Source organism: Erithacus rubecula (assembly GCF_903797595.1).
Source record: "Erithacus rubecula genome assembly, chromosome: 14".
In the NCBI taxonomy this organism is placed as follows: domain Eukaryota; kingdom Metazoa; phylum Chordata; class Aves; order Passeriformes; family Muscicapidae; genus Erithacus; species Erithacus rubecula.
In genome coordinates, this window is record NC_136666.1 from 2,324,579 (window position 1) to 2,349,139 (window position 24,561).

The window sequence follows — 24,561 nt, forward strand, 5'->3', positions numbered from 1 at the left end:
AATGCTGAGCCTTGAAGCTCTCCAGGTTTGGGATCAGCCTCTGCTCTCCCGGCGTGCACTGACCCCCACTCCTGAGCCAGCTGGATTCCTGCATCAGGCAGGGCTGTGCCATCACTCACCCATCGGTGGGAAGCTGCTGCTCGTCCTTTGTCCAGCGGATGTGGGGAGCAGGGAGCCCAGCAGCCAGGCAGGGGAACAGGGCGCTCTGGCCGGGCAGCCGGCTCAGGGACGAGGGCGGCCGCAGCAGCGCCAGGCTCTGCGGCTCCTCCGCACCTGCAACACACAGCACACAGCTGGGCCACAGCCACTGCACAACCCAACCACGCACAGAAATCACTCACCAAACCTCTAATTCCTTTCCTGCCTTCCAGAGGATTCCATTCCCTCCTCACCCGCAGCCTCTGGTAGGGCTTTGTTACCGTTTTCCTCCAGACATGCAAAGTGATTCCCCACTTTTGGAATTCTCACTCTTCCAACTCCCTGGGAAGCTATTTCAGCTCAAAATGACAGCCCTGAAACTGGAACTTCCACCAGGTAGCAGAGATTTAGGAAAGAAAGGAACAGGTTTGAGTTTGTCCAGCAAGCCTTGGGCTTCACCATAGAGCTGCGTGAGGATGTGCTGGAAAATTAAATTATTGCAGCAGTGACTGACTCCATGTAAAATACAACAACCAAGGAACATGCACACTGAAGTAACAAAACAAAAACACCCCACCATGGTTTTCCATCCATCCATCCATCCATGGAATCCTCTGAGGTAGTTTTGCATTGGATTAAGCTGGAGAGGGGTGTTTGCTCCTTTTTCTTCCCACCCTTAAGAAGCAGCACAAGCCAAGGGCATGTTTATTCAGTCCCCACTATGGTGTGTGCCCTCTGTCTGTGCCCTGCACTGTACCCAGAGGAAATGAGTTCTACACAGCAGCTGCAGTTTGGGCTGAATAACCTCTGCTCACCCTGCACTAATCCCTGCATCCAGCACCATGAGGGGTGCTTGGAGGTGTTATGGCAGCAAAGCTACACAAGTGGACAAGGCCTCAAACCAGAGTACTTTGTACCTACTCTACTGCTGCTCCCTGAATGAAGCACATTCTGTCTCTCATCACACACATATTTGGCTGCTCTCTCACTCGGGCCCGAGGTGATACTCGCAGGGATTTCAGGAAGTTGTTGTTTTGGTGTTCTTCAGTTCAAAGCACTAAAAATAATACCAAGTGTTCACAGCACTGAGCTCAGGGCACACACGAGCTCCAAGGCACAACAGGAGGAGGTGCCAGGACACTTGGGGGAAGCAGAGCAGGTGGAAATCCCTCGTGGGAGTTGGCAGAGGCAGCCAAGCTGTGAGCAGTCCTGGATCAGCCAGCCCCATCCCTGTCACTCTGCCCACATTCCTGGCAGGAACTGCTCTGCCTGCCCTGCTGTGCATGGGGAATAACAGAATGACAGAGACCTGGAGCAGCCCATGGAGCCAGCCAGGCTGCAAAGCAGGGATACAACATCTCCAGGCAGCCATCCTTACACAGAGAGGAGCTGGGATGATTCCCTGGAGACACAACTCCGACTGCTCCAAGCTCCCAGAAGGGAGCTCAGCTCACAGGTAAATGGAAACTGGATCCCAAAATTAAGTGACATTTTTGCCTTGGAGTCCTATTTTTGAAAGCACCCACTATGAAGTGCCAGAGCTCAGAAATGCATCTTCCTGCTCAGTGGCAGCCTGGTATCAGACAAAGCAGAACGTTTAAGCAGCAGAACATTGTGTGTGGATGCAAATCCCTGGGATGCAGGAGTGTGCTGGGTGTGTTTCAAAGCCTGGGAAGCAGTGGTGGGTTCACTGTCAGCCACACATCAGATAACCATTTAAAAGGAGAATAAAGTGAATAAAGAACAGATTAATTCAAATCCTTCTTTCAAATACTTCTCAGGCCAAACAATCAATTATGGGGCCGTTCAAGACTAAGGGAGCTTTCCCCTCAACAGCTTAATCCCACTTTCTAAAAAAAGCCTGCTGGGAGGGATTTTACCAAACCTCACTACTGGTACTTTTGGATTCAAAATGGAGCAAAGAAACAGAACCATTTGAACTCCCTAACACAGCTCTATTTCATCACTTTCAGCAATGAATTACAAAAGCAAGGAAACTACAGCTGGAGCCAAAAAGAATCCAAAAGATCAGTGTAATATGGAAGTTTGCAAGAAATCTTCAGTTTACAGAGCAATCAGCAAAATCCTCAGCATTTGAAGGACTGCAGAAACATGAAGGGATCCAAACTATAGGAATTCAATCAAGCATCTTTTCCAAAAGTGCTCTTCTTCAAACCCTGTATCCTTAGCTGGAGAAGAGACAAGACTTTGGAAAGGCTAAAGAATTGAATGAAACTGAATGAACAGTCAGTGAAAAAAATTATTCATTTCCAACATCCCAATTTCAAAAGAGCTATAATTGTAAAAATTTGGATACTTTACATAACAATTTAGTATTTTAAGTAGAGAATGGCCATAATCACAAGAAACAGAACTATTTCTTGAAAGGGACCCCTGAAGGTGCCCCCACCTGCCTCAAGTCCACCTGCTGCCCACACAAAGTCAGGCCAGCCATGACATTGTCCAGCCTAACCCTGATGGAAACCTGAGATGGGAACTCAGCAGCTTCCTCCAGCAGCTCTTCAGTAACAACTGAATGAGAATTCCAACATGGAGACTAATCCAGAAAAGACAACACTGGGAACAATTAAGGACTCTCATATGAAGCACAGCCTGTATCTCCCTAGTTTGGGAAAGCATGACCCACATTCCTGCCCTATTTTTGGTCACTTTTCAAACCTTTGTATTAGAACAGCTGGTGGTGTCACTGGGAACAGAACACACTGAATGTGCCAACAGTTTACATCAGCACTGGACTTCTGTTCTAACAAAAATATCTTAACATTTCAGCACCACAGGCAAAGCTGAACATTCCAAAAAAAATGTCACCCCCTCTGGGAGTTGGAGAGTTCCCAAAAGTTCCTATTGCTTACACAGTCAGAATTCCCAGAATACTGGGACAATTAAAAGCACCTCAGCTTAAGCATCCCAAGAGCTATGGACTAAGGACCAATTTCTTTGTGAAGCTTCCACAGAGTTTGAAACATGAAAGTCAACCTGAGAAACTTAGAAATCCCAAACTTTTATATTCACAGAAACAGTGAATTCCCTCTTTTTATCATGTCACAATGGAAGTATATTACTGGGGGTCTTTTTTTAAAGAAGTCTTTCCACAAAATGCCTCAAAAGCTGAACCATTAAATATGAGAAGGCAGCCTGTGAGCATCTGCAGACTGTTTCCAACCCCTGTGAAGAGCTCAGGACCTGCAGACAAAGACCCTGAGCTGGAGACTTCCCCAAAGGCCCCAATGTTTAGATGGTCAGAACTCCCTGCATATGGGAAAAATTCAAACCACCTCAGTTTAAGCACCCCAAGAGCGACAGTCTAAGGACCAATTTCATTGTGACACTTTCACAGGGTTTGAAAGAGGGGATTCAACCTGAAAAATTGCAGAAGTCCCCAAACATTTAATCGGAAAGAAACAGTCAGGTCCCCCTCAGTATCCCATTCCAATGGCAGTATTACCGGTGGCTTTTAAAAATGTCTTCCCCAGAATCCCTGTGTTGGGTTGATGTGTCCAGCAATGTGTGTTCTGTCCCCATCTATGGGTGGGGCAGTGCCCCTGATCTCCTGGCACATATTATCTGCTAATGGGCCAACTTTAAACCAGCTGGGGCAATCATCTTTATCTTTCCACAGCCCATCCTCCCTCCAGGAGATATCATCTGCTGCTGCCCCATTCAGTCCCACTGTGGGACTGATCAAATTCCATCATCCCACTGGCAGAGGCTCCAGCCAGGGCAGGAGCCAAGCCTTTCCTACCCAGAGAAAAACTGAGATTTGGGACACCAAGGCACCTTCTTTCCACTGCATTCCAGAGGAAAGCCAGACCTTTCCACATCATCCCTGCACCTTCAGAGGAAACTGCACCTTCTCCAGGAGCACTGCTCCAGCTGAACCACATCTGCCACTGCAGGAGGATGCAGCCACCATTGAATGGGGCTGCTGCCACCACCCTGACTGACTGACGGGTGTCAGCTTGGATTCTGACTCTGGCAGGGTTTGGGATTGTTCTTTGTAATACTGCATTTCTATTTTAATTTTCCTAGTAAAGAACTGTTATTCCTAATTCCCATATCTTTGCCTGAGAGTCCCCTGGAGGGAGGGGGTTTACATTTTCCATTTCAAAGAGAAGCTTCTGCCTTTATTGGCAGACACCTCCAAACCAGTACAACACATTAACAGGTGACCCCATCCTGTGAGTGTGTGCAGCTCAGGCTGAGCCCAGGCAGGCAGCAGCAGCAGGTACCTGGCAGCACTGTGAGCTCGGCCTCCTCGCTGTACTTGGGGGCTCCGCCGGCGTCGAGGGCGCAGCGGTAGAGCCCCGCGTCGGCGTCGGAGGCGTTGGAGAGCAGCAGGGCACCGCCGGGCAGCTGCAGCAGGCGCCGCTCCGGGGGCAGCGGCCGCCGGTCGCGCTCCCAGCGCAGCAGCGGCGCCAGCTCCGCCGCCACCTCGCAGCCCAGCACCGCGCTGCCGCCGCGCCGCACCGCCGCCGCCTCCGGCTGGCTCAGGAACCGCGGCACACCTGCGGGGACACAAGGACACCTGTCAGACGGCCCCACCCGGCACCAAGAAGGCAGCTTTTGATAGGTTAAGCTGCTTCCAGCTCCTTAAAAACCAGGACAATGCTAAGCATGGATGGTTCTGGTTTCGGGGGCCCTCGAGGCAGAGTTCAGTTTCTCAGCTAGCCAGGAATGAGACTTTGGGAGATACCATAGAGGTTCTGAAAGCAGCTTCATTCCTTCAAAGGGTTCTACCAGCAAAATCCAGATACATAGCATAGCAAGGGATCTTTATAGGTTTTAGGGGGATTGAAATTCTAACCAGTTAAATTATAAGTTGAGAACTATCCAATTACTTTAAGATTCTAGGTGAGAAAAGACCAATCATCTAGTAAAGTTAAAGATCAATAGAAATACTAAATGATAATAGGGGTTTCAGTAGGGAGGGGGGCATCTCTCATGAAAGGTTTCATTGTTTCAGGGTATAAGATCCCAAGGGCCTTTTTCAGGGACAGTTGTATCATCCACACCCAATAATCACAGAATCCTAGAATGGATTGCAATGAATAATAGGTTGGAAGTGACCTTAAAGCTCATCCAGTCCCACCCCCTACCATGGACAGGGACAACTTCCACCACCCCAGGATGCTCCAAGCCATGCCCAGCCTTGGACAATTCCAGGGATGGGGCAGCCACAGTTTCTACAATGCAGCCTACACAACACCTTCACTTACCAAAAAATTCCTCTGTACAGTGTCACAAGGTAAATACTGAGATAAATATAGCTGAGATAAATATTTGCACATGAACATTCTCAGTGTGGACAAGACCAGAGTTTCTCCAGAGTATCCCACAGAGCTGACACAGCAGTGCTGCACAATGTCACCATGTCACCTTTCCCATAAAATGTTCTCCAAAACACCCAGAGACAACTTAATGGTTTTACAGTTGGGCTGGGGAGGCCAAACCCTTGGGAGAGTTGTGGGAAGAGGCTGGGGACACAGCTGGAGCTGGTTCCATGGAGGCACAGCTGAGGCAGCCAGTGAAGCTGGGGACACATCCATGAAGTACATCCCAGACAGGGAAAACCATGGGACAGCAGTGATGGAAGTATGGGCACAGTCCTGGAGTGGGCAGCTCAGAGGAGGAGGAGGGAGATGAGGAAAGCTTTGGGTGCCACCCTAGGGAGACCAGGGTAGAGCACAAGGCTGAAGAACTGGGAATGAAGGCAGGGAGTGAAACCTGGAAAATGGGGAGCAGGCAGGGAGAGTGCTTTAGTTTGGTTCTGTTTTCTTACCACTCAAATTACTTCAGCTGTCAAGAAATTAATTTTCCACAAGTCAAGGCTGTCCTGCCATTACAGCAACTGGGAGTGCTCCCATCTTGACTCAGTAACTTTAATGTTATTTCCTCTCCATCCTGCTGAAGAGCAGAGCCACAGTCCCCCCATCCTAAGTACACAGACAGATCAAATCTGCCACAGTTCAATCCCCTATTTCCACAAGTCTCACTAGTACCTATCCCAAATGCACCAAGAATGTACCAGTGGAAGGACCAATCCTGCAGGACAGCCAGACTGAATCCTAACAGAGGAGATTGCTAACATATTCATAACACTTCTGTCCTCTCAAGTTCCCTCCATAACCCTGTACAGTTCATCTCCAACTGTTACACATTTTCTTCCCTCTCAGAGTCCCACCTGGGGATTCCTCCCATAACTTCATTCCTCTGAGAAGCTTTCAGTTTCTAGTTTCCCCTCCCAGTGTACTTCCAACCAACTTGCAGTCCTTTGATCTTGACTTGTTAATAAATAATACCTAGTTTTGGTATTGTTTTGTATCTTTGATATTTATCCATCAGTCCCTCCAAGGTATTCACAGGAACAAAAAATCCAATTTCTTTCTTTCAACTTTCCTTCTGGTTAATGAAGCTGCCATATTTAGTTTCTCTCCCTCATTCCCTCAACACCTTATCTACCTTTAAAGATGCAGAATGGTAAAATTTTGGAAGGAAGAGACCCAGCCAGAGCAAAATCAGCTACAAGGTCAGAGCTGGTTACTTAGGGATTTGTCCAGTCAGACCTCAAAAATCCCCAAGGGTGGAGACTGCACAACTCTTGGGCAGCCTGTCCTACCTCATGATGGAACAGAACTCCCTCTTTAAACCCAGTCAGAACCTCCCTTGCTTCAACTGACCCCCAAATGCCACCTGCTCTGCCACCAAGCACTCCTGAAAGACAAACCCCAGTATATCTACAGTAATTAAGGATCACTAACATCCACAGAAATATTACAAACCTGCTCCTCTGTGTATTGAAAAGATCTTCCCAAAAGATGAAACCATCTCAGTGGCTCTGCACAACCAATCCTAGAACCCAAGCAACCTTTTCCTCTCCTGAATCACCCAGCCCTCTGTCCCAGTACAATCCCAAGGCATCTCTGCATCTGCTTGATTTTACACACTGTGCTCTGAAGTCCCATCACTAGTGATTCTAGAGAATTATTTAATTCTCCCTGTGAGACATGGAGGCCACAGCAAGGGTGACAAGGTCTCCTCCTTTGCCACACTCACTGATACAGTGGGTAAACAGGTCCAGCTGATGAGGCTGTTAACCCTGAGCCTCTGAGCCTCTGAGTCCTTTCTGAACATCTCCTTCCTGACAGAGCCCATTAAATGTTCCTGATTACCTCTGATTCTTATCTCTCTCAATATTCTCACTTATTAAGAGCCCTGCATATTAAGCCAGCTCTTTGCCCAGCCTTGGAGGGAATCTTGGGTCTCCTCCTTCAGCCAGGTGACCCCATGACTTTTCACCTCACCTGCTGCCACCTCCCTGCTCCCAGCCAGCCCCACACTGGCCACTTCAAGCACAAGTGAGAATGTTCCTGCAGGACTGAAGCTTCTCGCACACAGCTCAAATATGCTTTAATTTTAATCCCTTACAAGTACTGTTCATTTCCTGGACAAGACAGACCTTATGCCTTCTGTTGTTTCCAGGTGCTCCACTGAGGTTAAATAAGCTTTATTCAAGATGGTTTCATTACTCACTAGAAATGAAATTACAGTTCATTTTCCAAGTCATCTTAAATGCCACTAAAACCTGTATTTCGTCATAGTCCTGTGTCATTTTAAAATATACATTTTAACATAGCCTATAATTTTGTCCTAAAGAGTAATTTTCTCTTATTCTACAATTATTGGCAATTTGCTCTGCTTAAAAGCCTCCATTGTAGAGGAGGACCCTTTGCTTTAGCCAACAAACAACCACAAAACAATCACTATGCATTATAAAAAGCACTCCAAATCCAGGCCTTAATTACTATTAATTTGGAGATCTGTTTATAAATCCAGGAGAAGGTCCCAGAGTGCTGGCACACCTCCTGCAGCAGTGAGCCACTAGAAAACACCCTTTCATCTCCCAGCCCAGAACCTTCCCATTACAGAGCTGCTCTCTTCAAAATACCAATTATCAACTTCTAAGCCACCATTTCCTGAACTTTCTATAATAATTTTAAAGGCATCACCATGTAAGCCAATTCAGTCCAGTTAAACTACAAACACTTTTAAAACCATTTTTAAAGGTAATTTTTAAAAAAGTTGATACTTTTTTCGCAGTGGTATGTATTTACTTCAATCAAGAAGGCTGAGCAAGAAGTTCTAATGATGAGTAGGAAGGGACCTTAAAATCCATCCAATGCCATCCCCTGCCATGTGCAGGGACATTTCCACTATCCCAGGATGCTCCAAACCCCATCCAACCTCCCTGGGACACTTCCAGGGATGGGAGACACATCCCTCATTGAGGCAGCAGCCCCCACTCCTCACCCATGTGTTCCAGGGCAATCAGTTGAAGACATCAGCCCATCTTTTGGCAAATGAATGTCATGATAAATGACACTTTGGGCTTCTGACATTGAAGACAATTTTTTCATGTTTGTACACACATTAATCATTCTGTGGCAGTGCACATACATTAGGTATCGATTTCAGAACACCAAAGGAAAATACTACTGACCTAGCAAGAATGCAGGTTAATAAACTCAATTTAGGAAGGATGATTTTCCATTTGGAATGTTCTCTAAACACATGCAGGAGAACACATAAGCAACAGTGCACTCACATGCATATAACAGGGATTAGATGCACCCCAAACCCCTCACTGCTGCTAGGACAATGCAAGTGGCAGAGAAGGTGGGGAAGTCAACTCTGTCCCTCTTTTCTCCTTCCCTTTTGTCTCCCCCTTGCCCTCATCCAAGCCCAGTGCAATGGTAGGAATGTGAATGAACAATCCATTAATGCAAATGTGGTACATTCAATCAGCATTCCTAGCCTCAGCATTACTGAGATTTGTGGCCCATTGTCTCCATTTCTGAAAAAGATGTGCCTAGAAAAGCAGTAATTCCCATGCTCCTGGAAAACACAGATGGTTAAAATTCTGGCTGTAGTCTCCTGCCCTCAATGGAGCCAGTATTTAATCTCCTGGAGTCTGCAGAATCAGGGAATTCACTGCCCTGAGCCAGATGCCAATCTAGTCCAGCAGCCTCCCTGCAAGTGCAGCCAGTGTCAATCATTTCCAAGGAGACTGAAAGGGAAAAAACCCTCATTACAAACCATTACTGAACAACTCCCTCACCTGAGTGCAATAACTGCAGAGTCACACCTGCCTGTGCTCTGCAGCCTTGAACAGGGAGCCATTGCCAAACATCCCCACAGAGTCCCACCAACCCTTTGGGACCCATCTCACAAATCAACACCACAAAAGCAAAATGAGAAAAGACAACCATCTCCAGGGGAGAGCAAGCTGTGGAGGAACCCACAGTGTGGGGTTCACAAGTGCTCACAAGCCTCTGTGAGCTCTGTTGCCACTGCTCTGACTGGAATCTAAGATAACACTTTGTACAAGCATTAAACTGCTGTAAACACACACAAATCACGTTTGTGCAATTAACATTTTCCCAAAGCTGGTTTCATGCCTTCTTGTAACATCTCGATGTGCTCAGCAAATGTTTTCCTTTCTTTCCCCCCATTTCTACTGATATATAGAAAAAGTAAAGCACAGGAGCAGCTGGCAGGTTTTCCATCCTGTTCCCTCCTGGATACCATCTGTGAAAAGCCTTTGCTGCCCAAAGTTAACTTTTATTCAAGTTTCTCCTAACCTACCCAACTCTAAACTAACTCCAGCAGCACCAGTTGCAAACATTCTACCCTACAGCTTCCACTCTCCATCTGAAATTCACCCAACTAATCTGTGAATGATCCCACAAACTGCTCACAATTTTCAGCCACTTGAATATTCTCCCATTGCTGTCTGCCTGATTGAATTTGAACTCCTGACAAATCCATAACTACGACTCCTTCCCCCAAACAGCCTCTTGGGAAGTGTGGAGATTTCAGCACCACAAGGAGGTACTGGAGAATGGGAACATGATCCCCTATTGTTAGGACAGCTCCAACATCTGCTACCCTTCAGCAACACAGCAGACCACAAAGATGCTGCCTACTTTGTTAGTGCATCAGCTCCTCACCCCAACCCTGCTAAAAAATTAATAAGTTCAGCCATCTGTGGACACTTCATTAAATTATCACAGCTCCTTCTCTCCAACATTATTCAGCATCATTTGTTGGAGTGGCAGAGGTGTGAAATGGCTTAAAATACACTCCTGCTAATGAGACATATTTCTTGGATCTCACTGGCACATGGAGCATTTGTAATTACAAACACAAGTCCAGCATCACCTGAATTAGGGTAAGGCCAGATGATTCCAGTCCTTGCTACAAACACCAAGCAGCACATCATTCTCCCTCTTTGCTTTAGGAAAACCAGACAGGGAAGAATGCAACCAAAAATCCAGGCAGGAGACAGCTCCTCAGGGAAGGGAAGAGGATTTTTACAAGGACTATAACATGGAGAGAGGAAAACCTACCAAATGTCTTTGCTGGCTAAACAGAAGTGTGAAGTATATGGAATACAGAAGACAAATGAGAAATGTCACTGCACAACCAGAATCCTGACTTGGTTAAACACAGCCATGACAGCATGGTGCTGATGAACAACAGTGTCCCTTGGCCAGAATGAAGAGAGAGAGGAAAATGTCACTGGACACATCAGTAACACAGCCAGACACAGGTACTGTCACATGCAAGGACACACTGAGTGACCTGGTGGCACCTCAGAGCTGTTCTGAACACCCCTTTCACACTCAATTATCTGATGACATGGGGAAGGTACAAAAAAAACATAGTAAGAAACAGCAAAATATTGCACAAAACATGGTCTAACCTGGCCATGGACACTTCCAGGGAACCAGGGGCAGCTTCACCAGGCAACCTGTGCCAGGGCCTCACCACCCTCACAGGGAACAATTTCTCCCTTAGATCTACTACACATCCAAAAATTTTAGAGGGTGTTTGGACAAGGAAAACACATCAGCATATTATGATGTTCTACTTGGCAAAACAAGCAAACTCAAATTTTAGTTAGGTGATATCAAGAAGAGATCAATAAATTATTTCAGGAATGAAATGGGAGCAACAAAATGAGTGAATGAAGATCTTCAAAAACACAGAGGTCACTAGTGACAACCACAACTACAAGAAAAGCAGTGGAGTGAGGTGAGGGTGTCAGTCCATTGCATGTGGTCAGGCTCAAGGAGTGTTGCAGGGAATGCACACACAAACAGAAAAAATAGACCTGCTGATGGAGGAGGTGAAATAGTACCATGAAAACTGGAGACAGGACTGGCAGTTCAAGGGCCAAACAACACAAGTGCTCCAGCAGCAGCAGGAAAAGCTGCAGCAGCCACAATGAATCTGATCTCCACAGACACCAAGAAATGGCTAAAACAACATTCTAATGCCTGAAAAAAATGAATTGAGGGCATGCAAACCATGGAGTCATTTATTTGCTGCTGTTGAAGATCATTCTAATAGCAAGACAGACCAATGAAACCCCTGTGGGATTTCAAGAGAAGCCCTAAAGATAAGGCACACAGATTGCCTCATCATTTAAGGAACTTCAGGTCTTCATCAATAGACTGCCTAAAAAATAAGAACCCTACAGGCTCACAATTACTCTTTCTAAAACAAAATCGAGAGCCATAACAAAAGAAGAATAATATCTGAGGGTTGTGGTGAAAGAAAAGAGCTTGACAGGTTAAATAATTTTAGTTCCAGGCGAGGCTATCAATTACGGAAGCTCATGTGAACAAGCTATTCAAAGAAGATTAATGCACAGAGAGGACTGTCAGGATAAATTTATCACAAAACTGAAAGAAAGGAAAGATCTGAAAAACTTTTGCAGGCAACTCTATAGACAGTGACAAAGACAGCTGGTACCTGACAACAGGCATTTAGAGACAGGAAACAACCAACAATTTCACTGTGAACTCCTCAGGACACGTGAATAGCAAAGAAATCCAAAAAAACAAGGTGCTTGAAGGCTGACAGGACAGCAGACAAACAAAGCACAAAGAACTTTTAAAAACACAAACATGCAGCTCAAAGAGATGTCTGGAGACAACAAGGGTGTGTGACAGAATAACACTACAAACTGTACAACTGCAAATTATCTCACACAAGCACAGCTCAGGTGGCATCCACACCACTGACTCCTGCAGCAGCTGCTGGCCATGAACCTCAGAGCACCAGGAATAGATTTTTAGAGGTCTTTCCACAATAGAGCCTCTCTTTGCCTAATTTTTATTCTCTTTTTAAGAGCTGATTGACAGTGCATTTAAGCCAGAGCTGACTTCAGAAGTTGTTACATAAGGAAGAGCAACACCTTCACAGAAACATATAAATTACCTAGAGACATTTTCCCATGTTCCTGTAAAATAGGGTTTCTATATGCAAATGAATATGGCTTGGAGAGTTTTTAAAATTTTTTAACATCCTTACTTCCAGTGTGTTTATGTGAATGGTGAGACACACTATGCTTTTAAGAATGTTACCAAGAGCTAGCTTCACTGAAATCAACCTTAGCATATGTCATAAACTTATTTTTCCTTATTCAAAATAATTTTCCTCCATTTCATTTCCTTTTCAGGGTCATTAAACTTCATCTTGAATTCCTGTTGCAGAAAAATAAAACATTAATCAGAGATACTCTTGTGCCTTGATACTTCTTACCCTTGCTGCTTTTGTGTCACCTTTCACTTGAGGCAATAGCACATTTTCAAAAAGCAATATTCAGTCAATCAGAAACCTGAGCAATGTCAGCACACAGAGCCTTCCCTGTCCACTAATAAAGCTGAAATCTCTTGCTGATTGCACACTGGTGCAGCAGCAGAGAGGAACACAGGCTGCAGATGTAACCATCACTGTGCTGACAGCTCGGGATTCCGAGCAAGCTCCGTGCAAACTTGTCAAACAGAATTACACAGGGATTGCTGCTGCTGACATGCAGAGCACAGAGAGGGGAAAATCTGATCTCAGTCAAAATATTAACAAACGAGAATCCAATCCAAACAAGGCTCAGTCAAGTTTCTTGTTCAGGGCTGTTGATGCACCATCAGTACAGCATCACCTTGTCCCTGTCTCACCATCCAGACCCCCAGCCAAACAGGAGGGTTTCAGTGATTTGGCCCCCAGCTCCCTTCCACAGAATTCCTGTTTCTCCACAGATTATCACCTGCCATATTTTCAAAGGCAGAGGTCAAGATGGAAAGGTATGCTGCGAAGAGCTCCCATTTCTTATGATTTATGTAAATTTATATTATTCTGAGGTACATGAACATAACTTTGCCCGTGAACTAAAGGCACAAAGGATATTCCCTTTGCCAGTTACAAGACTTGCATTGCATGGGACTCGAATTTCAGCCTAGAAAACGTGAGGTTTTTTTCTGAGCAGTGCTATTACATCATTACTAAAGCAGGTAGCTCAGGCACAAGTGCCACACATCTCCCTATGCCCCCTCTATCCAGCTTCAGCAGAGCATTTGTCACCCTCCAGCAAGCACAAATAAGCTTTAACTGGCTCACTGACCCACAGAATTCAGAACAGGGATAGTATTAGTCACAATGAGCTGTTGGATTTGGTGTGATGTAAGGTGAAACAAATTTTAAATACAAAAGCTTAAGAAAACCTGCATTTTTCAATAGGAACTAGTTTTAAGCAAGCAAATTAAGAATCTCTTCACTTGGGCTCTGACTCGGTCATTAGAGGTCAATGAAGAGTTTCAAAACAAGCAGGTGACATTCCCTGCTGTGGGCTTTCCCCAGGATTCCAGTGGGAATCCAGCTGCAGGCAAGTCCTGCCCTTCTCTGCCCTGGACATGGCAAGAGGCTCCAGTATTAAATCCCAATCTCAGACTAAAAATTCATAATAGTTTTGAAACTGGACCTTTGCCTTCAGTCCAAGAACTGAAGATCATTCAAAGGCTCACATAGACTTTCTTTGCTACTTTAGCTGTACAAATGTGGACAGCAAGAATTGAGAATGACAAATAACAGACAGCATTTATTGCATTAAATGTCTAAACTCTCACACTTACAGTAACCACTGACAGAACCTGTACAAACTGCAGTTGTGTTAAAACCACCTTTGCCATTTACCTGTCATGAAGAAATGCATTTTGATCTAAGCCAATATATGAAAAATGCAGATGCTTTTCTCACAGAAAAAATATATTTCTGCAAGGAAAATTTATCATCCATGTCACTTACTGGCTAAGTGCTCTTAAGTACCCTCCTCTGAAGTATCTCTGCTCTGAGGTTTTTTTTTCTAACTCCAAGCTACAGAATGTTCCTTATTCACAAAGATCTGACCAAGATTATTTTTTTCTCCTTGCTGTTTAAGGAAATGTGCAATGCTGGGTAAAAACGTGCTGTTATTTCTAACTTAACCCCATCTCTGTGGAGCTGGGACAGTTTGTTCTAATCTTTTCTCTCACTCTTTGGGATGGTACATAGAGTCTAGTGAGAAATGCACTGCTCAGCTGTAATCTTTAGAGCTTGGCAAACTTCTCAGAGGACATGAGCAAACAGAACCAAACAATCTGCCTACTTCCGTGCAGCTCCTTGTGATTATGGCAAAAAAGGGAAGATAAAAATTCAGCTCAAACTAATGCTTGAAAAAAACCCTTATCTATTCACCATTATGTACACAGAAATAAGTGATTGATATTCAATAGCTCAGCACTGCAACATGCCAGAAGGAAACACAGCACACCTCTGCTGCTGGGCTTTGCAGAGCCCTACCTTGAAAGCAATACTTGAATTTAGAGTATAAAAATTCTTTATTAGCCCATGGAGAAAAGGCAAAGCACGGAGATCTGGAGCTGGTGTCATGAGCTGCAGCAGAAGCTGGATTAAGCCTTGGCAATTCCTGGCTCAGAGCTCAATTAACTCCTCCAAGCCTCAGGAGCTGCCATAGCCCAGCCAGGGCTGCAATTCCAGGGAAAGCTCTCTCAGTCATCAGCTTGGAAGTTCCAAGCTGGACACACACAAGATTCAAATAAGTCTTGAAAAGGCAATGTGGTCAGCTAAAAACTGGAGCAATTTCCCCAGCAAATCCATTCCCTCTATCTGAGTCTGGAGGAACTCTCAGCAGTGAACCCCAAGTGAGGGCAGATCCCTCCTCCCCAGAGCCTCTGTGACACCCAGCATACAAAATGAAGGCTTGAAAATAAAATTTCTGTGAGTATTTAAAGGATAAATAATTCAAGGAGATCATTTAGTTGAGAAAAAACAAGTCAGACGTTATCAGCAAGTGCTTTTAAATTAATGAAACTCAGACACACCTGAAGTTTGTACCAAGGCAGTGCCACACCTGCCTCATCACAGCCAAGCAAATGAAACAAAGCTCAAAGCCAAGAATTATCAAATGCAAAGATAAGTGGAAGAAGAGGAAGAAAAACAGCCGAATTCACTTGGGGAAAGAAGATGACAGAGGTGAAACAAATAATTCAGTGAGCAGTCTTGAAATAGATTTATAGAGCAAATAAATCTGCATGATCAAACTCAGTGCCCCTGTCACACTCCCCAACTTTTAGATCCTCATGTATCTGTTCTCTTAATAAAAGCTTTAACCAAGCCACAGTAACCAGTGACTGGGGAAAGATCACCCTGGGAATATTTTCAGCTCATGTCATTATATTTTATATGAAAATACATACATATTTATTTTTCCAAGATGAATTACAGACACAGATCTCCAAAACTTTGTAAATCTATTTTTAATCCATGTTTTACAGCAGCTTTTTTAAACCCTCTACCCTTCTTAAGATCTAACTGGCACTTAAGTATCAAAGACAGATTTGCATTTCAAAAGCCAATTAAAAAACATACTGCACCAAGGCAATGATTAAAGTGTTGTGGCTTTACATAAATTAGGCAGTTCCTTTGACTTTCCCTACTTCAAATCCATCATAACAATGGGAAAATCCTACACATTACACAGACTTGGATGACCACCTTCTCCCTCCACTGCCCTTAGAAACTGGTCATGACAAACTTAAACCTCATTTGCTTGAAGGAACCAAACTGTGGAGGCTCACTCAGAATGGGGAAGATCCTCATATGCCCAAACTGCTGCTCATTAAAGAAAACTAACATTTACTGCTGTTTGCAGTTCCTAAAAATCAAGAATTTACTACTACAAGCCTGGTAGAACAGCAAACACTTTACTACCAAGGTGTGGCAGCACATAATTTCTAGTTACAGACTAATTCAAGTGTTCTTCACAACTGAATATTTTATCACATCCTCTTTTTTAAACCTAAAGGCAGCAAAGGTCAGTTTCTTTAAGAGGCTCAGTTGCCACAGAACCTGCTGATCCTCACACCCCCAAAAACCCAAAGAGCCAAGTGTTCTCATGGTTCACTCACAGAGCAAATGTCCTTTAAAAGCACATTGCCAAGTGCACAGAGGAGCTGCCATGATCTGCTCCCCTGCACAGCACCTTCAGAGCTGGGTCAAACACAATGATTGATGCAAACCCCAGCCAGCCAGCTCTGCTGCAATTCCTGCAAATCCTGCAATCCAGACACCCAGAGCACATATTTTGGGTTGAGTTATTCATACAGTGGTTCACTAAACAAACCCCGTCACCCTATGGCAACCAAAGAGCTTCAGATTCCAAAACCCAAAAATTTTAGATTTCTCCACAGAAAGTCCTTTAAGTAACTTGAGAAACTTATCCAAATTTGTCCACCTTCCTGCAGGTGAATTGCTCAGCATCATCCACTGGTTGTACAGCTCCAAGATTGAAACTTCCAGCCCTGGATGCACATGGTGGCACATAACATGTTTTGACTGGATTTCCTTGCCCTGGCCTCCATGACTAACCAGAACTTTTCATTTTCAAGAGTTATTTAATGAGCAAGAAGCTGTTCAAATATGCAAGCTACACTTCAGAATGTTCCCTTTTAGAGATCAGGTGCATGGCAGCACCACACTCACACACAGCAGAGGAACCCCACTGCTCAATTAAGAGGGGAATTAGTTCCCTCCCACTGGAATTTTGAGGCCAAGGGGAGCCCTTACTAAGCTAACAATGCCCATGCTCACCACAGCCTGAAAGCTGCCAATTAAAACAAAGAGTGGGAAGGAATATTAAAAACCACTGTCAAAACTAAGGGATTCAAATGAGGAAAAGCAATAGGCTAAACCAGAATTTAAATATTCCACCTCTTATGCCAAAGCCTTCAGGAACCAAAGTGCCTTTCCCCCTACAAGAGGATTAAACTCAGCATGGTCTTGCCCAGCTCCTGGCACTTGACTAGGGTGGTAAATAGGTTTTCACACACCCACATCTGCCAAAGCTTCTGCAGCAGTGCAGCCAGAGGGGCAGGTTTCCAAGGCACAGGATGGCAAAAGGCAATGCACAACATGTGTCACCAGTATTTCCTCTAGTTCTGGGCAATAAAAGTACTATTTTTATTGCATGGAATCAATCAATAATCTTAACACACAGCTGTCAGGCCAATGTGTGCCAAAGGGGCAACTGGTTGTGTGGGGAAGGTCCTTATTGTCTTGGGCCAGACTGTATTTGTTCTGGTTTTTTAGCTAAGATTGTTTGGAACCCTCACCAGAGCTGCATTGTTGTTCGCTGTGTTTTTTTTTTTTTTTTTTTTTTAATTAGGCTCATGAATTTTGTTTTTTTCTAAGTACTTGGGCTCTTTTTTAAGTGCTAAAAGGCTCTTAAAGATTCCATCATTTTAGAAAATATCAATTGAAATAATACCTTCTACCTAGATAGGAGAAAATGGAAGTAGAAATTCAGCAGACATTTTGGCTTACCTTCATTTTTAACCCCATTAACCTCACCTAATGATCATATAGAGCAGGCTGATGGCAGAGGCAGGAGGCTGAAGGCTCTCATGTGGAAAGCAGCAGAATTAATCCCGACAGCAGCGATGCAAGGAGGTGGTAATTGCTCTGAGAAGTGTGGGAGAACTGCCTTTATTGTCCCCATTGCCAAGAAGCTTGGAAATCTATTCCTCATTAAGAGATTCTCAAAGTCACTCTTTTAAGGTATTAAACCCCAATTTTTCTATTTCTGACACTGCTGATGTTTCACAACAATACTACAAGCCAAGTTAATGGGAACAACATCTGAATACAAAGGATGGAAGCAGCAGCTCTGGGAGATGCAGGAGCACCAATCAGGAAGAATTCATTACCCCGAGACATTTATTAAGCAAAGGAAAAACAACTGTTTGAAAAAGGTTGGCAAACATCATTAGAGAAACAAAGGAAAATAGCTTCATAGGCTTTTTTTTCTAGTTACAGTGCCTTAGTTTACCTTGTTTTTTACTTTTTGGTTGGGTTTTGAAGTCTCATCCTTACTCAGTAATTACAAGTCTCTTCCTGCTTTACTGTTTACAAGATACAAACTTACAATACCAATCCCTGAGAAATCAGCAAGTGACAGATCACTTTCCCCAGACATAATAGTTATTTTTACCTGCAAACTTCACTCCCTCACTGCTTTCTGCTCCCCAAAATAAAGCTATCACCTATCAAGTCTAAAGGGTACTCAAAACACCAAAGCTGAGGTTATGACTTAAGCTTTCTAATGAAAAATTGTATGCATTTGGTTGGCTGCGACTTTTCAAACTTCCTTGTTTACACCTGATACTCAAGAAACAGAAAAATACAACTCCATTCTCTACCCATGTCCCAGTCCTGCAGGGACTGTACACACTGCAATTAGGAGCTTCCCAAATGTTTCAGACAGAGCAGGTAATTCTCCAAATACAAGCAATATAAAGTTATTTTAAGGTTATTTATACATAAAGAAAGTAAAATCTCATGTTCTCCTCCCTTCTAAGCTGTGGTAAATCTCCATTGTGATTTCAGACACCTGACACTTCCCTTAATCCATTCATTGCAGCTTTCCTGATCTCCAGCTTTTCCTGAGACATACCCCACATTAATCTGCTTACAGGAACAGAGCACATGCCAGCTCCCAGCCAGTACAATGAGAGCCTCAGTCCCAGTTTCCCTGACAGCTGATGGAACCAGCTCATGCTCCTTGGGGAAGCACCTTCCCATTGATTTTCCCAAGGGCAGGCTCCATTCCATCCCCACGTTCTCAGAGCCTTACCTGCCACAGTGAGCTTTGCCGTCCTGCTCACGATGGTGCCCAGGCTGTCCACAGTTGCCACGCACTGATAATATCCTTCATCGGGTTTGTTGTGCTTGGAGTGCACCACAGCGTTGATTAACAGGGACCCGTCGGGCAGCAGCTGGCGGCGGTCATCCGACACCAGGTTCAGGAACGTGCCGTCCTTCTTCCACTCGATCCTGGGCGGGCTCTCGCAGTGCGCGGAGCAGTTCATGATCACCGAGGCTCCACGCACCGACAGCACGTCCACGGGCTCCACCAGGAAGTAGAAAGGAGTGAAGGTTCTCACGAGCGATTCTGTAAAACATCGCCGAGGTTTTGGGTTAGTTTTCCAGGGTTGTTACTGTGAAACACGCTCTCCTTGAAGATGCTGTAACGGGCACAAGCACTGCCACTGCTCACATCCCGCCCCGAACAGAATAACCACATTGCTCCGTGTTTTCTGCTTTGATTATTCACATCATGGACCCTCAAATTCTGAGACATTTTCACCCCTAAAATGTATTTCCCTGCTCTGCTCTCAGCCTCTGTGGCATGGGTGCCCTCCCAGCAGTGCTGTCCTTTGGTTTGTGGAAGACTGGAAACCATCAAGAAAGTTTCCCATTCTGAGCTTAAAATATCTTGCAAGTGTCATACAGTGGTTTTTAACTTCCATTCTATCCCAGGATAAACATGATTACTTTTCCATTTTAAGTATTCCCCAAAGAGTTCTGTAATTAAAATCTAGTTTGCATTAAGAAGTGAATTTTAATTACTGTCTTTCTGCTGTATTTGGTCAAGCAGAATGATTGTGTGTCAATATCACTTTGACTTAATTTAACCATCTGTGGGAAACAGAAGACAAATTCTTCCAGAGAAGAACAGTTTTCCAATCAGAACTGGGTTCAGGGAAAAGGGCATCTCAGTTTTTAAAGCCTACCTCAGAAATTACACTCATACAACAATAACAATCTCCTGCACTCATCTCAAAATAATTTCATCTCTCACCATTGACCATCATCTCATGGTCAATAAGAAAATGGTTAAATATTTTAAGACCACCTGGAAGACAAATATGCATTTAATAACGAACTTTGTTTAATTAAGTCACAGAATAACTCTGGGGTTTGAGGAAAAAGCACAAACTCTGAAGGCAACATTTATTTGCAAACAAAGGCTGTCCTGGAAGCACTGCAGCTTCTCCCACTGATCAGTTGTTTGTGGGGGTTTTAAAACCGGATTTACCTTCTAAAATGACCTTAATTAACAAACTGATATTATTTTCCTCTATCTTTGAACTGCACAGAGAGTCCCTGGTCTCCAAAGAGCCTCCAGCTTCCCTCCAGAGGGACTCCAGCCTTCCTGCACAGAGCCCATTGTCTCTGCTACTCACAATTCACAGCAACTTGGAGATAAGGCAGGAGTGGTGTGAAAGAAACAACAGATAAATGAGCTTTGGCAGCTGATAGCATTCAAATGCTCTCTTACCTTCAAGAATTCAAAGAGGAAATAAAGGAAAAATATTTTAGAAAGATTGAAGTTTCCCCAGTGACAGTGTCGGGCTGGAGACCTGTTAGGTTGGGATCCAAATCCTTAGGATTGTCTTTTTTAAGGATAATAGAGACATCAAAAAAAAAAAAATTAAAAAAACCCCAAATATACAGAAAAAAAAAATCTATAAAACTTCAAAAACTTCTAGGAGCTACTTACATTACTCTGGTTTGTACAAGGGTCCCTTATGTGTGGATGTTCTCACATGCTCCCTGTGAGGCACAGGATGTTCCCTGTGCCTCTGAAACCCTGAGTGCCACCTCTCACACTGCAAAAGGCAGAGCAGAAACAACAGCAAGAACAGCAGGAAAATCTTTGACCTTTTTACCTCTATAATCTCCTCCAGTGCTGCAGAAATCTAAAGTTCTTGCTAAAATTAAAGATTGAGCTGCATAGTCCCTGGACTTTCCAAGGTAAGCATTTCCCCCCCACTCCTCAATTACAAGCTTCTCTAAGTTTTTCCAGTATAAATTCAGATCCCTGAGAACAAAATACACTGGTTTGAATTTTGCTTCACTCTAGCTTTTCAAATAAAGCCCAGAAAACTTTTAAAAGGGGAATGGCAGCTTTTTGTTTGCCCTGCCAGTCTCCAGTGCAGACTGGAGCAGATCCAGTCCATCCATAGAGTTAGATCTTTCTTGCCCTGGAAGCAACAAGGTGTCCAAGGAAATAGAGCAGAGCAGAGGATGTCAAGAGGTCACATTGAGACCTAAGAGCAGCTCAACAAGGATCCTCCTGGATCCCTGAAGTGTCCCAGGCCAGGTTGGACACTGGGGCTTGGAGCACCCTGGGACAAGGTGGAACTGGATGAGCTGCCCATGGCCCAAGGTGGAACTGGATGAGCTTTAAGGTCCCTTCCAACCCACACCATGCCAGGATTCTGTGATTCTAAGTCTGGGAAATGCAAGCTTGTTCACCTCATCCAATTTGTCCAGGAACTGATGTCCAATTCATCACTTCCATAGATTCCTACCCTCTAATATTAAAAATGCTCTGGGGTGTTCTAGTCCTCCTTGTAGCTCCTCTCTCCTCAAATTCTCACAATTAACCATCAGCTTCAACACTGTTTCAACCAAAAACTCATCACCCCAAAGTGATCTGACAGTATTTAACCACAAAGTGCTTCCAGCCTGTCCTGCACCATTTTCTGTGCAGAGACCTTTATAAGGCCTCAGGTGAGCAACAGTAAATGCCAAGCAGCTGCACAAGTGGAAAGAAGCTTCCCTTCGTTATCCAGTTAATTTCTGGAAGACACAAGCACTCCAATATCCACCTTAAATCACTGAAATGCATCCTTTAACAACCACCTGCCACGAGCTCATCAGAAATTACAGCACTTAGGAAAATAACTCCAGACAAAACCACTCTCATCTCAGCCCTACTGACTCCACATAAATCACCTCAAACTGGTGCACAAAAGTGTCTCTCGAGATTTTACCTGCAGTGCCACAGACCTGACTTGGATCCAGTGCTGCCACCAGAGCTGCTCAGCTGTGATGTTCCCCTGAGGATGGGCAGCAGCTGCAGCCCAAGCACAGGGCTCCAACACCACCTTTCACTTCACTTTGGAAAGAAACCACATCACATTCCACAAGGACCAAATGCAACGACCATCCAAAAGGAAAATGTGAAGCACAGGTGTCATTTTTCCAAAGAGGATGATAAATTAAGGCAGCCAAACACATCTTCCATCACAGATAGCTGACTTGAGATGAGCAGTACACCAGGCTTTGGTTTGGCAGGAGTCAAACTGGGCTTTGATGAGGAAGGATCACTCACTGTTCAGAGCTGGCACCAGGGGTGATACCTGTCCTTCTGACCCCAAGGCAATTTAGGAGAATGGCTATGACACCCTTCAAGCTTGACATGTAAAACAGAAGCATCTGACAAATCCTGATCAGACTGGCAGGAACTGTTAGACAGCCCCTTCTCATGTACTGCGAGTCAATGATAAAAGCTCCAAGCTCTCTGGCTGCAGGACTGCACTTTTAAAAGGCTTTTTCCCAGAATTTAATTAACACTCCCAATGGCCTCTGTAATCCTAAAGACAGTGTTATGCCCTTCCTAACCCACATCATTACAAAAAGCTGCCTCCAGAATCAGCCAGATGTAGTTTAAGTGAAGATGTTCCCCACACCATTCCCTGCAGGCTGCCAGCAGGAGCTCACAGGGAACTTGTTCTGTGGTTTTGTTCACATATTCATGGCTAAGGAGCACGTTATCTATGTGGGCAAATTGCTGCATGTGGTAATCTCTAAATAAATGTATATATTACCAGCTTGGTAATTTATTTTCCTTGACAACATCAAAAGCATTCTGCATTCTCCAATAAGCAAAATTTATCTATGATATTACAATGCACCAATGCTTAGACAAAGATGTATTTTCTGCTTAATATTACATTTTTCTCTTATAGGCAACAGAGATTACAGACCACCTGATCAAATTAAACTACAACAGCAATATACACCAGCCAAACATCTTTTGATTTTACTTTCATAAAGCACTTCCAAAGCCCAGCCAAACACACAGTGCTTGGCAAGTTCACCACACTCAAAAACCAAGGTCACATTTCTAAACTGTGCTCTCCAAATGCCACTTCAGCTCTTGCTTCACAAAGGCTCTGCAATCCACAAATTACACCAGACAAAAATTAAATTGCACTTAAGCATCAAGAAAAAAAAGAGGGAGTGGACAAGCTAGCCCTGACTGCAGAGTACAGTATAAATCCTGCTGGAACTTCCAGAAGTGCAGCAGCAGGCTGGCAGTGGAACATTATAAGGTAAGTAATGCCTTGTATAAATCCAGACTTTCCCAGACTCAGTAGATTCCTTTCTCCTTCAGCTCAAGCAGATTTCCTCCTCTGATGATTTAATACACTGAAACAAAGATATCCATCACAAAGAGTAACTCCCCTTTGCCCCAGCATGGTTGGGAATTGTGGGTTAGGAATGGTGCTTGAGCAATGCTGTGGTGCCTCAAACTCCTCCTCACCCACAAGGGAAGGGGCTGCTCTGAAATCCCCAAGGGAGAGAGATGCTTCCAGGATGGAGAAGCACACATGCAAGGAATTCCTCCCTGTGAGGGTGGTGAGGCCCTGGCTCAGGCTGCCCTGACCCTGCCAGGGTCCAAGGCCAGGCTGGACAGGGCTTGGAGCACCCTGGAATAGTGGAGGGTGATCTTTCCCATGGCCAGCGAAGTGGATAATCCTTCAGGGCCTCTCCAACCCAAACCATTCCCAGATTCTAGGACATTACTGAGCTGAACAGGTTTTTGACACCATGTACCAAGGAGAACACAACAATCAAGACAGTCACCATAACCCCAGCATTACTGTAACAGACAGAGGTAACATGGTTCAGGACCTGGCCTCAGTAACTGGGAAAGAAAGAACCAGTCATGCAAAGTAAGCCACATTTTGCAACAAGGCCTTTAGAGCTCTGTTTAAATTTCCAGTTACCTTTCATTTGTTAAATAACAAATTATTGTTGGCTTAATCTTAACTGACCTTCTTCATGGACCTCAAGCACAAAATTATATTTTAAAAAATCAGCTCATTAAAAAAGTGTGCAGGAATAGAATTAAGAAGTCCCCAAATAGCATGGTATGTCTGCAGTAAATCACTGCAAGGAAGCATCTCTGCATCTACTCCAACCATTCCCTCTGTAAGTGAAACCATTGCCTCATGTATTATTAAATAATGGCAAGAAAAACACGATAATGATCAGCAGCCACATCCAAACACAGATTGTAATCTCCAAGATCAGATGTCTGTGGAGATGCACTTATCTGGTGTCCAGTTCCACAGCCTTTCAAACCCC

At 44.3% G+C, this 24,561-nt stretch overlaps 1 protein-coding gene across 7 annotated transcripts in view; it reads right to left on the reverse strand.

The window, feature by feature from the left end:
* The window catches only part of NEO1 (neogenin 1), a 153,930-nt gene that overhangs the window by 85,806 nt on the left and 43,563 nt on the right, over window positions 1–24,561 (reverse strand). For all 7 annotated transcript variants that reach the window (XM_079318359.1, XM_079318356.1, XM_079318361.1 and 4 more), the window contains exons 2-4: window positions 19,190–19,507; window positions 4,389–4,664; window positions 120–273 (exon numbers count right to left, since the gene is read on the reverse strand). In XM_079318359.1, coding sequence (XP_079174485.1) covers window positions 120–273; window positions 4,389–4,664; window positions 19,190–19,507 — 748 coding nt within the window. The remainder of the gene's footprint in view (window positions 1–119; window positions 274–4,388; window positions 4,665–19,189; window positions 19,508–24,561) is intronic.